Below are 17,117 nucleotides of genomic sequence, written 5' to 3' on the forward strand. Positions count from 1 at the left end.
GATTGGCAGTCAGTTACTGACTGCAGCCAATCACAGAGTGGTGCGGGACCAGGCAGGAAGCGCAAAGGTCATGCTCCTGCATTGTGTGTAGGGTGGCTTTGGGCTTCCCAGCACCAAAAGCACCTACGTGTAGAGGAGGAAAAACCAAGAAGAAAAAAATTCTGAATCAAATTTTTTTTTCTTGGTTTTTCCTCCTCTACAGGTGGGTGCGTCTTATGGGTGAGTCTTTTGGTCCAAAAAAATACGGTAACTTCCCCTTGAACAAGGAATGAGTCAAATCCAAATCTATCAATAAAAACAACAGAAAATCCAGCCCAATATTAACACTAAAAGCAGTTGCCCTCTTCTCCCTCCCTCCCTTCCCCGGCAGAATATTTACATGTACTCCATACATTACTCCATCAGAAAAACTAATTCTGACACCCCTTTTACATATTTTTGGGAAAAAAAAGTTCTATTTTATTTTTGTTTACTTTTGTGCCAAAGATCGACTGCAGAAGTGGTTCGAACTCATAGTATTGCTCAGACAAAACCTGCATTCATTTTCAGTACCCAGGGAGTGGGAAAATAACCCACAGCATGCTTTTTCATCACCTGTGGACTTTTCAAAGCTGCATTCCCTTAAGAAGGGATCTTTCCTATGACAGATCCAAATTACTATTGGTGTTACATCATGTGGAAGGATGCAAGTGATAATGGAAGAGAGAACAGGTCCCAGTAAAGATCTGAGCAGCTTATAGTGGATTCCAGACTTAACCAGATAGCATTTGCTTCACCCACTGTACTGGATCAATTAAATGTTAATTCAAATTTCTCCTGCTCGCCCCCAAACAATCAGAAATAAAAAGAAACCAAGGTGCATCTGTTCCATATTGCATATCACTTCTGTGCTGGAATTGGAAATGCGGTACCTTAATGTTCTAATAGCAGTCTGCACATGAGCATGGTACATAAAACGTTTTCCCCATCTGCTTCAGTCCTGTTTCTGTGAATGAGGATTTCCACTCATCTTGCTTCTCCGACTCTTGGACAGCTCAACAAGCAAAGTATTACCTGTGATACTTAGGCCTTGTAAGGAAGACACCACCCTCTGAGCAGTGCTTGCATCTTTGTAATCAAGGAAAGCCCTGTGCTGTGCACCCTGCCAACTGAGTCGTACCGGCGAGGCGTCGCACTCCCTCAGCATGCTCTTCAATTCGCTTGCTCTCATGCTCTGAGGAATATTACCTACGTACACCGTGGTAACAGCACTGTCTATACATGCTTCTGATTTATCTCTTTGTCCAACATGGAGAGACCCGGATTCAGATTTTGGAAGCTTGGGTTCTGTTTCAGCAGTTCTCACTAAGGCCGGTTTCTTCTTGTCCTGCGAGGAATGTTCGTCCTTGAGGCGCACGTCCTTCCCTGCCAGCCTCTCCCTATTCTGCAGACTCTTTAGGATGGGAATTCTTTGCATCAGTTCCCAGGTGACCTGAAATTAAAAAAAAAAAACCCACAACAAAATACTAAAACATAGTGGAAACATAAGAAAATGCGTTATACCACTCAGAGATATTTCTAGAGTGATGTACAGTTAATAAGTAGATGTTAATGGATGTTCTGCTCTTCAGATGTCTCCTTGACACTGTCTGGTAAATATTTAGCAGGCAGTGGTCAGCATTCATTTTAAATGCTGACCACTGGTGGCTAAATTAGCCCCAAATATTCAATGTCAAGCCATAGCCGGGCTCTTAGCACTGAATATCTGGCTCTCACCATATTTAGCCTCGCTGTCAGAACTTTTGCATTAGGGCAGTTAACTCCCTCCTCCTGAGCACAGTTGAACTTCTAGCGAAAGCCAATCCCCTCTCTGCCCCGCACAAGCACTTGCACTAACAAAATGGCTGAAGCAGCATCTCCTGGTACAGAGGATTCTGACTGGGAGAATAAAGGCACTGAAAGAGAGACCTTTCCAGCCTCTGACCTGTCCCCATGTTCCTCCCAGCTCCATACCGCCCTTGCATTTGCACTCCAAATTAATAGAATATCAATTAATGGCAGTTTCTGCTAACTAGTCCTGAATAGCATCAATTAAGATCAATTATAGCTAATAACTAGTCATTAATACCCATTAGCAGATAATTAAGCTATTATACGCACAACTGACTTTATTCTATAACTTGCACATATAACTTTGTGTGCTAAGCATAAAATCGGGGGTGCAAGTTTACAGAATTAGGGGGAGCAGGCCTGGTGGATCTAGTCGTGGTCCATGAAGGCGCAAACCACACTCGTGGTAGTAACATGAAACTACTGCTAGAGCTCACGGCAGCCATTTTTAACTGGAGCTTCGAGGGGCAGGAGTGAGTTGGGTTCGCTCCTGCTCCGACTACCACTAGACCATCAGGCCTGTTCAGCAGGTAGTCAGGAGGGGGACCGGGCAGGGAATCAGCCTTTGTTGGGGAGGAGCAGGAGAGAAGGGGTCAGACTTTACTTGAGGGGGATTGCAACTGTGCTTGGAGTGGGGGTGCGGGGGGCAAGAGAGAGAATGGATGAGCTAAACAAACTCATGTTCTTAGCCCTGTTAATGAAAATATATCTGATTAATATTCCTGAAACTATTCCAGTATTGAGAGCTTCATCGATATCTTCTGTAACAGGTAGAACATCCCATTATGAGATCAGCTAAGAGTGTAAAACAAATTAAACCTCTTTTTTGGCACTTCAAATTATGTCCTCTTATTTTCACTTCTAGCCATAATAAACAGATTGCCTCATTTAGCTGGGCATTGATCTTCCAACTATTCTAACGTATAATCAGGTCACTAATTAATCCTTCCACCCATTCCAGGGTAAATAGTCCAGTAGCAGCTGCATAACTAGCTCTTAAAAAGACAAGATGGACACTTGGATAAGTCCAGTAGTTGTACTGTGCTGTTTCCTCACAAAATTGCCTTGTCATGTGTTTCCTAGTCATTATCTCACTATAATAGCTGACTACCAGCAGAGATAACAGATCTTGGACCATGTGCTATCTGTCCTGAAGAAATTCCAGAATGATTACTCTGCTGGAACTCAGATTTTTCTCTGTTCTTTAGGCCAAGTAATCAGTGCATGTCTTGGAAGCTGAGAGCACCTCCCTTACTGGGCACTGTGACATAAGACTAGCGTCTTGAAGGCAGCTGACTGTTTTTGCTGGCCACTGAATAGGAACATTTGTTGTGTGGGGTCAAGTTTTCCAGGCGAAATCTCAGCTCAAGGCTAACTCTGGCAAACAGGAAAAACGGTTTGGTGTTTTTCCTACCCTAATATAACTAAATCATTTTTCTCCAGGAGTTTCATCTATTCTGCAGGAACGGCAGTGATAGCGTATGAGGGTCTTGGACAAGCCAATATCAGACTCAGTTTAATCCTTTTGAGACTGGCACCAGCAGTGTTGTGCGAAATGTTACATGGCTGGTGACCTAAAGAAAGACGCATTTACAGGTGGACAGGGGGGGGCAGAGGGATATTAGTTGCCAGACCATGAGGGAGAGGGGGAAATACTCATCTGGGGATGGCAAGGATGGCATTTGACAACACTAAGGTAGATATATTTCTTAGCACAAGGGCTTGCAATTTTTCCCATAGATAGTAGCTTGCATAGATTTAAAATTAAAATCTACTTCTCCCTGACCTAAATATGCTCTATGGGAGTAATTCTATCCAGTAGGTGCTAGCTTTACCTACCAGTTATGCATGCAAGCGTTTAAAGGGTAAGTATATAAATTGAAGCCTCAATGTTGTACGCTTAGTGCCAAGTCTATAATAGCAACTTGGCATCTAGATGCCACTGTGGAAAGATTAGGTTCTAACCTCAATAATCTTCTTTCTAGTAGAAAGACACTATTCTTGAACCTGTGGGTAGACAATTCCTTCTCGCGAAAACTTTTGTAGAGAGCTGAAGACATGAACGGCCTGCACACAGTTGGGTCCTCTCCAAGATCAGAGGCCTCCCACTAGGTCTGGATCCAGACCTCCTAGAGCTGAAGCAGCATCTCCTGGTATAGCGGATTCTGACTGGGAGAATAAAGGCACTGAAAGAGAGACCTTTCCAGCCCAGACTTCCTGGGTCATGGATGATCCTCAGATGGCCACCCATTGCAAATGTACCATGAATCCAAGGTATCCTGGCCTGAGGAGTCCACCACACTTGTGTATAAGCAAACCCGAGGTGTTTTGAGGCAGACAGAGGCTTATATTTTCAAATCGGGAAATCTAAGATGGCCAGTGCAGCAGCTATTTTAGTGTCAAAAACGACCTGGCTACACTGAGGTCCAAAAACTAGCAATTTTGAGATTTTAGAGCTGGGGAACCTGACTAACCCATTAAACACTCAAATTATGTCCTATTGGAAACCACAGAGGGGACCTACCTAGACACTACAAGGTCTACCCACTCACTCAAACAGTGGCACAAAAGAACACACACAAAAAACGTAAAAAAAAAAGTGGAGAAAAGGCCTCAGTTCATCTTCATATGGCAAAAAAAAACTCCAATGTAAGACCACAAACAAATAGGGTCCAAAATATATCAGTCCAATCAGCAGTGAGAAACACAATAGTAGCCCTCGTAGGAACCACCTCAAAAACTTCAGCAGCTTGTCTCTTGGCTCCAGCAGCTTGTCTCTTTGTGCTGCCTTTTATTCAGCTTTCAAAAACCTTAAATCCTTGACCCCCTCACCCTTTCACATGATTCTTTAGAGGGGGGGAACCTCTTCCTCTTAGCAGAAGGAAGCCTCAACAAAATACAGTGGTACCTTGGTTTGCGAGCATAATTCATTCCAGAAGCATGCTCGCAATCCAAAGCACTCTTATATCAAAGCTTATTTCCTCACAGGAAATAATGGAAGCCCAGATGATTCGTCCCACAACCCAAAAACTAATGTACAGAATAAAATAACCCAAAAACTAATGTACCTGAACAAAATAAAAAGGAGAAAGACACCGAGCTGCCAGAGGAGGAGGACGAGGAAAAGAACCGCAGCCTGGGTGGCTCCCCGGTACTGCTGCTCCTGTCTTAGTAGCCACCGTTGCTTCTGGAGCTGGCCTCAGTACTGCTGCAAAAGCAGACGTGGCAGCGTCCCAGTGCACGCCCTGCAGGAACGTAAACACCACCGGACCTGTACGCATGCAACATCTACGTAAACACCACCAGCACTGGCCAAACCTGTACGCATGCGCTAACCCCGCCTCCTGGAGCTCTAAACACGTAAAGTATAGGAGTTCTAACCAGGCGCGCGAGCTGCACAGAAAGAGCCCCGCCTCGAGCGAATGTATGCACCGTCCCATCTCCGGAGGAAGGCGTCTCTTCAGATCCGGTCACCTCGCAACAAGGACGCACTCCCAGCGGGAAGAAAGTATTTGACTGCTCGTTTTGTGAGTCACAAATGTTTTGCTCGTCTTGCAAAACACTCGCAAACCGCGTTACTCGCAAACCGAGGTTTGACTGTATTGGATTAAATCCTAAAAATACAAAAATCTAGTGCAGAGCAGATGAAAAAACATCTTCTCAACTTGCTTGGAGAAATTCAGACTGAGGAGAGGGGGCACTGTCCAGAGAGACAAGGTGGTGGAGAGAAGAAAATGACCAATGTCTTTTGCAAGCAACTCGCAAGTTGAACTACTTAACCCATCCAGAAGGAATTGTATGCTGTTGGCAAAGGAGTTGACCATCAAGTATTGTTAAAGATGACTGGAGCATTTTGGTTTGACCAATTCTGTTCTGGGGTGTTTTAAAACAGTGATTCCCAACCCTGTCCTGGAGGGTTTTCGAGATGCATGAGAGAGATTTGCATACAATGGAAGTGATAGGTTTTCAGGGCTATCCTGAAAACCTGACTGGCTGGTGGTCCTCCAGGACAAGGTTGGGAACCACTGTTTTAAAGCATGACTTGAGGATAGTTTTTCAAGTCAAAGTGAATTTGAATGTTTCAACATGGAAATCAGTGTCCTGGGGAGTCCCACAGAGATCAGCCTCGTCTCTAGTCTTGTTTATATGACATCCATTTGTAAACTTTTGGCCTCCTTGCAGATGATTTACAATTTTCTTTCAGGTCAAATTATCTTTCCCATCGTTAAAAGGCGTCATGTATGCAGGTAAATCCCTTTTCTTCAAATTCACTGAGATTTGGAATAACCTCCCTGCCCCGCTGCGGAACCTAGGCTCATTCCAATTATTCCGAAAGCATCTGAAAATCTGGCTCTCAAAGCTATATTATGCCTTGCTGATAGTTGGTGGCAAGGCATATATTTGAGGAGGTGGGTAAATGGGGAGAGGGACTCAACCAGTCGAGTGTGGCAACCTTGAGGTTGGACGGACCCCTGAAAGGGTCCCTGTGGACAAGAAGGCCAAGTAAAAACATTTAACAGCTCTACACTAAACACTAAACCAAGGAAAGACTACACAGGCTTACCACCTCCCCCTGCTGGAGACTGAGAGCAGACTGATTTTACTGGAGACTGCAAAGCCCACTTGTACTACAGCCAAAAGGTTTTGTCTCAATCTCCATCTGCTGGTCATGGTAAACTATTATCCCATCAGTGAACTGCACTGGTCTGGAGAGGTACTAAATAATTTTCCTTTTGTGTTTCAACTTTTAGGTGGCAGAAATAGTACTGTTTAATTTTGATTTTTCCATCGATGAAGGGAGCAAAGTTTTAAATCTGCCCATGGTTACTGTGTAATTTGCATCTGACATTCTTTACCTTTGAACATTCATCTAAATTTGACTTATGGAATTTAGAAGAAGCTGAAAACAATACTAAGTTTTATCAAGTTTTATGCACCAATTGTTAATTTTTATATATATTTTTTTTCAGTGAAGATTGTAGATTTGATGATATTGCTACCTGCTTTGAACCTGATTGATTAGGGATTTGGTGGAATAAAAATCCTTTACATAATATAAGACAATGATGCCCCTACCCCTAACCAACAGAGGAGTGGAAAACCTAAGACCAGGTCCCTCAGCATGGCAGTGTGCCCCAAAATAAGAAAGCTTATATACAGTATGTACAAAATCCTTACTAGGTCTTAAATACAGTCTGGGTGATATTCAACCCATGGCAGGCAGCCCATAACAGCTGCAGGCTAAATTAATAATAATAATAACAGCTTATATACCGCAGGACCGTGAAGTTCTATGCGGTTTACAAAGATTAAAGATGGTACAAATTGAATGAACTTAATAGAGGTGAAAGATAGAGGTTAACATTCAAGGGAACTGGTATTGAAGAGAAAGATTGTATGGGTCAGTTGTCTAGATACATTCAGGATCAGATGTTTTTAGGCGTTTCCTAAATTCCCCATAATGGAAGGCGTAAGCAATTGTTCTAGATCTTTACCCCATAATGCTGCTTGGTGTGAGAGAAGGTATTGGTGGTGTCTTTTGAGCTTACATCCTCTAACTGGGGGGGGAAACGAAGTTCAAGTTTGTGCTTCTCTTATGTCTGTTGCTGAGAAGGAAAAAAAGGTCAGTTATGTAATTAGGGGCTAGGCCATATAGTGCTTTAAAGCAGAAACAGACGAACTTAAACTTTACGCGTGCCTCCATCGGCAGCTAAGGCAGCTGTCAGTAGTAAGGTGTCACGTGGTCGAACTTCCTCAGCCCGAAAATCAGTTTGACCGCTGCATTCTGTATTAGTTGTAATCATCGCATATTCTTTTGGGAAATTGCTAAATAGGCGATATTACAGTAATCAAGTTGACTCAGTACGAGGGATTGTACCAGAATTCTAAATGCTGACATATCAAAATATGCTCTAATGGATTGAAGTTTCCATAGAGTGAAGAAACCCTTCCTGATCAAGGAGTCCACTTGGTCTTTCATGGTTAGGCACTGATCTAGTGTTACACCCAATACCTTCATAGTAGTCTGAATAGGATAACCAATTTTATTGATGCATAGTGGTGTTTTGTTGTCAAACGGATGTGGCGAGGCTACAAAAAATGAAATCCTGATAATCATGCCAAGCCCTGTCCTGGTACCAAAACTGAGGATCTGGATCTTTGGTGGACCCAGAAGTTATGTAGGTGCTGACAATATTCAAATCCGGCATCTGCACATCTAACCAGGCAAAAATGCCTCCTTATCTGCCGGTTAGGCGTGGGCACCAGATCTGAATATCGCCAGAGCCTATATACTCACGTCTAGCTCCATGCCGGCCTTCAGACTGCCCTAACATTAACTGGACAGTACCATAACGGATACACCAGATGGTCATTACATCAAAATACATTTCTAGACCGCAATACTATCCAGATCGATGCGGTTTACATCATCAAGAGACTGTAGAAAACAGTGAAATACAAAAGAAATGTCATCTTCTTTACTGTCCTAAGAATTTTATAAAAAGAGATGTCTTTAATAGTTTTCGGAAATGCATATATAAAATTGAAGAAGCAAACAAAATACGCAGTTCCGAATCCCAAATAGCAGCCTGATACGCAATTGTTCAGTGCAAGAATTTCTTATAAAGACATCCTTGCACTGAGGGACACACAAACAGTGAAGTTATCCTTAGTGGACAGACCGCCTTAAAAAAATGTAAATTGTTCTAATAAGTGACCAGGTACCTGACCATATACAGCTTTATGACAGAGAGCCCAAAATTTAAACCAAATCATGGCCTCAAAAGTCAGCCAATGGAGTTGTCTATAGTATGGAGTAACATGATATGATTTCGTTAAATAAAAAATTAAATGCACAGCAGCATTCTGGATTTTGTGCAATCTATGCAAATTTGACCGAAGGCCTGCCAAATGAATTGAATTACAATAGCCAAGCATACGACCTACTAGAGATTGGACCAGTATTATGAATGCAATGGGACCAAAAAAAAAAAAAGACTTAATCGTGTGTAACTTCCAAAGAGTGAAGAAGGATTTTTTAACTAAAGCATTTGTAAATGTTTTCATAGTTAAATTCCTATCCAGATAAATACAGTCAAACTACAGTTTGCGAGTAACCCGGTTTGCGAGTGTTTTGCAAGACGAGCAAAACATTCTTGCAAAACTTGTCTCGCAAACAAAAAAAAAAACAAAAAGGATATATGGATAAATTCAAAAAGATTTGGGGACCATTAACAAAATATTGTAATAATTGAATTTCATTTTCCCATAATAAGAAAATAGTTAAAGAAGAAAGGGAGGGAGGGGATATGGGAGGGGGATTTATACTCTTTATTATAAATTATAAATAAAATATTATTAATAGATGGTATTCTTACATGAAAACAATGTAATAAAGGGAGGGGAAAAAGGTTAATAATTTAAAAAATAATTGATAAAATCATTACAATATATATGTTGTATAACTTTATAAGAAAAATAATTAGTTATATGATATATAAAATCATAAGAAATATAAGATAAGAAATGTTATGTATAAAATACATTATAGAAATATCAAGTGTATTATTAAGATAATTGTATGAAAATTTATGACACTTGTTGTTAAATGAAAAAAAATCAATAAAAAAACTTAAACAGAGTGTTGACTCGATTTGCGAACACCCCCCCCCCCCGCACCGGCATCGTTTCCCCCCGCTCGCAAAGGCCCCCCCCCCGCTCGAACCGGCACCCCCCTCCCCCCCCCGCGCAAACCGGCACACACACCCCCGCCCGAACAACTTGAAACTTATCCCCCGTCTGGTACCGACACGCAGCCCACAGGACGTGCCAGTGCCGCTTGAAGAACTTCCTGCTTCTGCCGGGCCTTGAGCATGCATCTGTGCATGCTCAAGGCCTTCTCATTCTCCCTCTCGCCGAGATTCTTGGGGATGGCTCATTCAATGTGATTTAACTAGGCACAAGTCTCCTGCTTGCTTAAATTATGCTGAATATTGACACCAGGAAGTTGACTTTGAGGACGCTGACTTGAGATCTCTTCTAATATAGCTACCATCACTGCTGTCTAGAGTCATCTTATCTATCATATTACATGCAAACTCAATACAAATGAGTCAGGTGTCCGAGACAAGCAGAAACATAAAGCTCAGTGGTTACCTTAGGCAGATGGTCTACATCAGTGTGTTGCAAACTTTTTAAGCTGTGGCACAATAATCTTGGGGCTGCGGCTCAAGAACACCCGGAAATGCGCTGCCGTTGACACAGATGTCACACGCATGCATGACATCATCACACTGACATCCGTGTATGCGTGGATGTCCTATAACTGCGGGGGGGGGGGGGAGGGGAGGGTGCTGCAGGAGAGGTGAGAAGGAGAAGCGCCGGCTGACTGAATACAGGATGTGCCTCTTGCCACGAACCCTAAAAACATTAAAGCAAGAACTCAATTTTTCACTCTGTCAAAAATTCCAAAGACTAGGGGGACACTCAATGAAGTTACAGGGAAATACTTTTAAAACCAAGAGGAGGCATTTTTTTTTTTGCACTCAGAGAATAGTTAAGCTCTGGAACGCATTGCCAGAGGTTGTGGTAAGAGCGGATAGCGTAGCTGGTTTTAAGAAAGATTTGGACAAGTTCCTGGAGGAAAAAGACAGAGTCTGTTATTAAGAAAGACGTGGGGAATCCACTGATTGCCCTGGATCGGTAGCATGGAATATTGCTACTCTCTGGGGTTCTAGAATCTTATTACTCTATGGGATTCCGGAATCTTGCTATTCTTTGAGATTCTATATGGAATGTTGCTACTCTTTGGGTTTTGACCAGGTACTAATTACATTACATTACATTAGGGATTTCTATTCCGCCTGTGCCTTGCGGTTCTAGGCGGATTACAATATAGAAAATATCTGGGACATTCCAGTAGAATTACATTTCAGGATATGAGTAAGTTACAGGAACAGTGAAGAGTTATGATATTACAATTTCACAGAAGATATTACTTATTACAGAAGATACTACATATAGCAGAAGATAATGCATTTTACAGAGGTAATATATGTCAACTCGATCAGTTAAGTCAGGTGTAGTGTAGAAGAGTTACAGTACATTCTTGATCACAGACAAAGAGATATTATGGATGAGTGATTCCGAAGTCGTTGATTGGGAACTCATTGGGCGGTGGTTAGAGTGATGGGAGATATTTTTTGAACAGTAGTGTTTTTATTTCTTTGCGGAACTCTTTTATGTCTGTTGTTTTGGTCAGTAATTTAGAGATGTCAGAGTCTATTTTGGCTGCCTGTGTCCCCAGGAGGTTGTCGTAGAGTTTCTTACGGCAGGTACCGTTGAGTGGTGGATAGGTGAAGAGGTTCTGTGTTCTCCTTTTTCTTGGTGGGTGGTAGTAGTGAAAACGGTTATTTAGGTAACTGGGTGCCGTGCCATGGGTTACTTTGAAAATGAGACAGTAAAGTTTGAATTGTGTTCTTGCTTTTATTGGTAGCCAGTGAGATTCTAGGTATGCATTGGTAATGTGGTCGTATTTGCTGAGTGAATATATGAGTCTGAGGGCTGTGTTCTGGATGGTTTGTAGTTTTTTTATTGTGTTGGTCGGGCAGGGTAAGTAGAGGCTGTTGCAATAGTCGACGATACTTAGTACCAGGGATTGGACAATGATCCTGAATTGGTCTTTTTTAAAGAATTTTCTGATTTTTCTTAAATTTCGCATTGTGAAGAATGCTTTTTGGGTGATTTTTTGGATTTGTGTTTGCATTGTACAGCATCTGTCTAAGTGTATTCCAAGGATTTTGAGGGAGTTCTGTATAGGGTACTTGATTGAGTTTACTTCCAGTTCTGTTAGGGATGGTGTTTTGTCTTTCTCTAGTAATAAGAATTTGGTTTTGTCAGAGTTTAGCTTCAACTTGTGATCTATCATCCATTTATCCACTGTTTCCAATGTATTTTTCAGGCGTTCTGTGGAGATTGGGTTATGTATGTCGAATGGAAGGAGGATGGTAATGTCGTCCGCGTAGCTGAGAGAAGTAATATTTTGGGTGTCTAGAGTGGTGCCTATGGGAGGATATGAATAGGTTGAAAAGTGTGGGAGAGAGGGAGAGCCTTGTGGTACTCCCAATGGATTGGACCATGGTTCAGATAGAATGTCTTTAGATTTGACTCTGTATGTTCTATTTTTGAGGAAGCCTTGAACCAGTTATGAACTTTACCTGAAATTCCTATTTCGTCTAGTATTTGGAGGAGTATGTAGTGGTCCACAAGATCGAATGCGCTGATAGATCAAATTGGATGATTTAGCAGTTTGTTTCCTTGGCTGAGGTGACTTCGAGCTATGTCTAGTAGAGATACTAGTAGAGTTTCAGTACTGTAGTTGGTTCTGAATCCGGATTGGATGGTTGTGTAAGATTGTTGTGGGATTCGAGGTATGTGGATAGTTGTTGTGCGACTAGTCCTTCTATTATTTTGTCGTATGTTGGGATAGAAGCGATTGGTCTGTAGTTTGATGGGCTGTTTGTTAGACCTTTGGATCTTTCAGTATTGGCGTGATTTAACTTTTCTCCGAGGCCTGGTGGGGAACTGGCCACTTCTCTGAGTGTAGGTTTTTGCAGCCATAATGTGTAGCAAGCTTGGAAATTGATGGAAGCTTGTTGCTAGTAGGTATGGTGGGCAGTTTATTCCAGATCACATGCTGATTTGCAATATTTTTTGTATAGCCTGTCCAATTCGGTCCATTGGGTTTTAGGGAAGGTCGGTCCAGAACCTGTCTGCTGATATTGCTTCGGCTGTTGTGGGTTTTGTTAGAATCTTGTCTGTGTTGTATTGTGAGTTGTTGAATGTTGTTCTAATTGAGATGATTTTATTTTTGAAGTGGTCTGCTAATTGAGAGGCTGTAGGTGTTAGGTTTCCTGGGTGGCTAGGCATGGTTTAGTGTCGGTGAGGTTTCTTACTAGGTTGAACAATTTTTTTTGTGTCTGGTTTGTCGGTGCCTATGAGGTTGAGTAGTAGTCTTTGCGTTTTTCCTTCAATTTGATTTTGTATTGCTTGAGTTGGGTTTTCCATTCTATTTTGGTAATAACTTGTTTCTGTTTTGTCCATGCCCTTTCTAGTTGTCTACATTTCCTTTTTAGTTGTAGGAGTTCGGTGTCAAACCATTTATCTGATTGTCTATGTATTTTGTTTTTTTCTCTTAGTGGTGCTAGTTTGTTCAAGGTCGATTCACTGAGAGACCGCCAGGAGTTTATGAATTCACTAGGGTTGCTGGAATCTATTGCTGGGTCCACTGCGTTCCAGAATGTTTGGTTCGATTTTCTGTCTAGTCTTAAAGCTTGTTTTGAGGGGGGTGGGTTTGTTTTTGGTATGTTCCCAGTTGATGGTGAAGTTGTATTTATAGTGGTCCGAACATAGGGTGGGTTGCCAGGTGCCATTGGTGATTTGGATGTTTTGTGTGTTGAAGTTAGGGGATGAGTATGCTGCGATATCGAGTTGGTGACCTTTTTCATGTGTTGGTTCCGGGTTGAGGATCTGGTATGATAGGGTACTGAGGTATGATATAATATCTTCTACTTGTTTGGAGGAGTGGTCTTCTAGGTGGAGGTAAGTCACCAAGGATCAGATTGTTTGTAGAGGAAAGCGAGTTTCTGGAGGATGAACTCTTCTAGTTCATATTTAGTTATGTTCCATTTTCCTGGGGTGATGTAGCATAGGAAGGCAGTTTAGATTTTCCTGTTAGGGTGGTGTCAGAAAGTTGGCAGGCTAGAAGGTCTAAATGGGGGGAGGGAAATGCTTGGCTAGGACTTTGATGTTGAAGTTGTTTTTTGCTATGATTGCAATCCCCTCCTCCTCGTCTGTTTGCTCGGCATACTAGTTCAATTTTGTATCCTTTAGGACAAGATTTCTATAATGTGAGGGTACTTTGTCGGATGTGAGCCAGGTTTCAGTGAGGAAGAGGCAACCTAGGTCTTCTTTTGATTAGCCAGTCTTTGATTAGTTCTGTTTTTGGACCTACCGATCGTATATTTAAGTATGAACATGCTATTTTGTGTGATTTTGTGAGTGGGCAGGGGGGTAGGAGCTATATTTGATAGTATTTTTTGTGTTGTCTGGGGTCTTTGAAAGCTTATCTTGGCTTTTGTTTGTATGTCTTTTTTCCCCAGACTGTGGGTATGCTTGTTTGGTTGGATGGGTGAACAGGAGGATCAAAGGTTCTAGGGGTTTTGGGTTTTTCTGGTTTGTAGGACCGATTTGTTTGGTACTAGTAATGATTGGGATTGGCTGTGTGTGGTATCCGGTTGTTTTCCTTTTGTCTGTGAAGAGGGATAGTAGTAGGATAGCAAGGATGAGTTTGGGTGTGCTTGTATCCATTCTGTGTGTGGCTGAAAGAAGTTGTTGTGGGAATTTGCTGGAAACTTTGGAGGGTCTCGGTATGTAGGCTGGTCGGGTTTCCTGTTTGTAGTTGAGTTAACTAGTAATTGTTTGTTTGGGTTTTGGTATGGTGGTTCTAGTGTGATTTCCTGGTGGTGTTAGGTGGTTATTTCTCACTCACCTCTACGTTAGGTAGTGTTGGCAATTTCTGTGTTCGGCAGTCGTCCCTGCAGTCGCTTCCCAAAGGCGCGCACTAAGGCGCATGCGCCTTTGTCGTGCGCCTTCGTCGGCGCGCCGAACGGCGGTGCGCCGTTGGCCCTGGGTCGAATAAGTATGGTGTCCTCCTGCGGGAACGGGGGGGCGGAGCAGGGCTCCCACGCCGGCCCGTTCGAGCTGGCTGTGTGTGGTGCTGGCGTCGGGTTTGTAGTTTTTAAATATGGTGTCCTCACTGCGGGAACGGGGGGCGGAGCAGGGCTCCCACGCCGGCCCGTTCGAGCTGGCTTTGTGTGGTGCTGGCGTCGGGTTTGTAGTTTTTTAAATATGGTGTCCTCCTGCGGGAACGGGGGGGCGGAGCAGGGCTCCCACGCCGGCCCGTTCGAGCTGGCTTGTGTGGTGCTGGCGGCGGGTTTGTAGTTTTTTAAAATATGGTGTCCTCCTGCGGGAACGGGGGGGCGGAGCAGGGCTCCCACGCCGGCCCGTTCAAGCTGGCTTGTGTGGTGCTGGCGTCGGGTTTGTAGTTTTTTAAATATGGTGTCCTCCTGCGGGAACTAATGACCTGGATTGGCCACCGTAAGGATGGGCTACTAGGGTTGGATGACCATTGGTCTGACCAGTATGGCTGTTCTTATGCCCTTATGTGTGCCAATATAGGACAATCAAGCTATTGTGACGTCACTGATGAGGTTGGCTCTGAGGCATTATGACATCACAATCCTCAGCTCTGGAATGTTGCTCTCATTTGGGGTTTCCAGAATCTTGCTATTCTTTGGGTTTTGGGCCAGGTACTTAGGGACCTGGACTGGCCACCGTGAGAATGGGCTACTGGCTTGATGGACCATTGGGTCTGACCCAGTAAGGCTATTCTTTTGTTCTTATGACATGCTCAATAGTTACAATTGCAATGATTAAGAGTTATAATCCCAGTGTTTGGTCTGATATTGAAGAACAGCTCTGAGCACTGGGTTTACCATAATTGAAGAGTTTTTTTCATATGCTATGAAATGTGTGATGCTATTATCCCTTTGAAGTAGGCAGCTATTACTTTGTTTATACTTCCTGAGTGTTTGAATGTCCTGTAAGCAGTCAGATGGCACCTCTCCTCCTCGCCGGCATCTCGGGGCACACCTGGAATCTGCCAGGGCACACAGTTTGCGATACACTGATCTACCCAAAAGCCCTTCTTTAGTGAAAGTTGTCATGGCATACCTTGGACCAAATTATTGCCCGAGGCTTTGGCCGCTTGCAGTCTGTTTTCATAATTCTGGTTGGGGTTAGTATATAATCACGGTAAGAATCATGGTCAGCAACCAGCTCTTCTGGTATATCAACAACCTAAAATAAATTGAAGCAAAAGGTCTCTCAATGACTTCTCATGACTGCACAGCCACTTCATAATGTCCAATCACTAGGAATGTAAAATTATTTAGCAGATCTGGGCACTGGAAGGCAAGGAAATATTTTCCATGAACTTTTATCTTGCATTTTTGATCTATTTCCTGTTCAATTTGCTTTCCCCCCTACTTTTAAACCCCCTTCCTCCAGCTTATTGTCTCCCTATTTAAGTCTCCACATCTCCTAGATTCTACCTCACTTACTTTTTTCTCTTCTTTTTAGTTGCTCTCTCTCATCCCATTGTTTGGCCTTCGAACTGTTCTCACCTTTACCTTAATCTCTCTTAGCAGGTTTCCTTACAGTCTCTCCTCCTTCACTTTTCTCCCCTTCCAACTTATCAACAGCTCCTTCCTTCCCTCCTTCTTTCCCCAGCCAACCTCCCTCCAGCTACTGTCTGAACCAAATTTGATTTTGGCATCAAAACTGCGCTGAAATTCAGCTTTGGGTCTTTGGTCAAAAATACTAGTTGCATTTTCTGCTGAAATCGATATCCCCTATCTACACTCACCAAATCTGTGCCTCCCTGGGCCTACTTTAAGCAGTCCTGGTGGTCTATTGCCTTTTTGGGTGCAGGAATCAATCACACTCTTTCTGCCAGTGCCTCTGCTCAGTCAAAATGGCTGCAGAGACTGCCGTGGGAGGTCAACAGCCCTTTTGAGACTGAGCATGGGCAGGAACAAGTCTGTCCATACTGGTTCCAATCTCAAAACTGCTGTAGGGAAGTCTCACGAGACTGCACTGGAAGTCCCAGAAGCCATTTTGACTGGAACTGGCCATACACAATAGTGAGTGGGGGCATCCTGCGCCCACTACCCACCAACAAGTTAGGTCCAGAAAGGGGCTACAGCCACAAGTGGGGGGGGGGGGGGAAGGGAGGAGGCAGTTTCATTTTTGATTTTGACTTCTGCTGAAACAGAGCTGCCAATCTGGTCCTGGTTTCAGTTGGGCTCTACTTCCAGCCTTCTCTCCCATCACTCTCCCTGAACTGATTATTTATGGTAGCAATACAATTGAAGGAATTTTTTTTTTTCCACTCAGAGAATAGTTAAGCTCTGGAACGCATTGACAGAGGATGTGGTAAGAACAGATAGTGCAGCTGGTTTTAAGAAAGCTTTGGACAAGTTCCTGGAGGAAAAGTCCACTGCTTGCCCTGTATCAACGTGTAGCATGGAATATTGCTACACCTTGGGTTTTGGCCAGGTACAAGTGACCTGGATTGGCCACCGGGAGAATGGGCTACTGGGCTTGATGGACCATTGGTCTGACCC

At 43.1% G+C, this 17,117-nt stretch overlaps 1 protein-coding gene across 4 annotated transcripts in view; it reads right to left on the bottom strand.

The window, feature by feature from the left end:
• Window positions 1–366: 366 nt before the first annotated feature.
• MTHFSD (methenyltetrahydrofolate synthetase domain containing) overlaps window positions 367–17,117 on the bottom strand; it is a 74,743-nt gene continuing 57,992 nt past the window's right edge. For all 4 annotated transcript variants that reach the window (XM_033943450.1, XM_033943449.1, XM_033943452.1 and 1 more), the window contains exons 7-8: window positions 15,664–15,789; window positions 367–1,471 (exon numbers count right to left, since the gene is read on the bottom strand). In XM_033943450.1, the coding sequence (XP_033799341.1) occupies window positions 974–1,471; window positions 15,664–15,789 (624 nt within the window). In that variant the 3' untranslated portion in view covers window positions 367–973. The remainder of the gene's footprint in view (window positions 1,472–15,663; window positions 15,790–17,117) is intronic.

This window comes from Geotrypetes seraphini, chromosome 4, assembly GCF_902459505.1.
Source record: "Geotrypetes seraphini chromosome 4, aGeoSer1.1, whole genome shotgun sequence".
Taxonomy (NCBI): domain Eukaryota; kingdom Metazoa; phylum Chordata; class Amphibia; order Gymnophiona; family Dermophiidae; genus Geotrypetes; species Geotrypetes seraphini.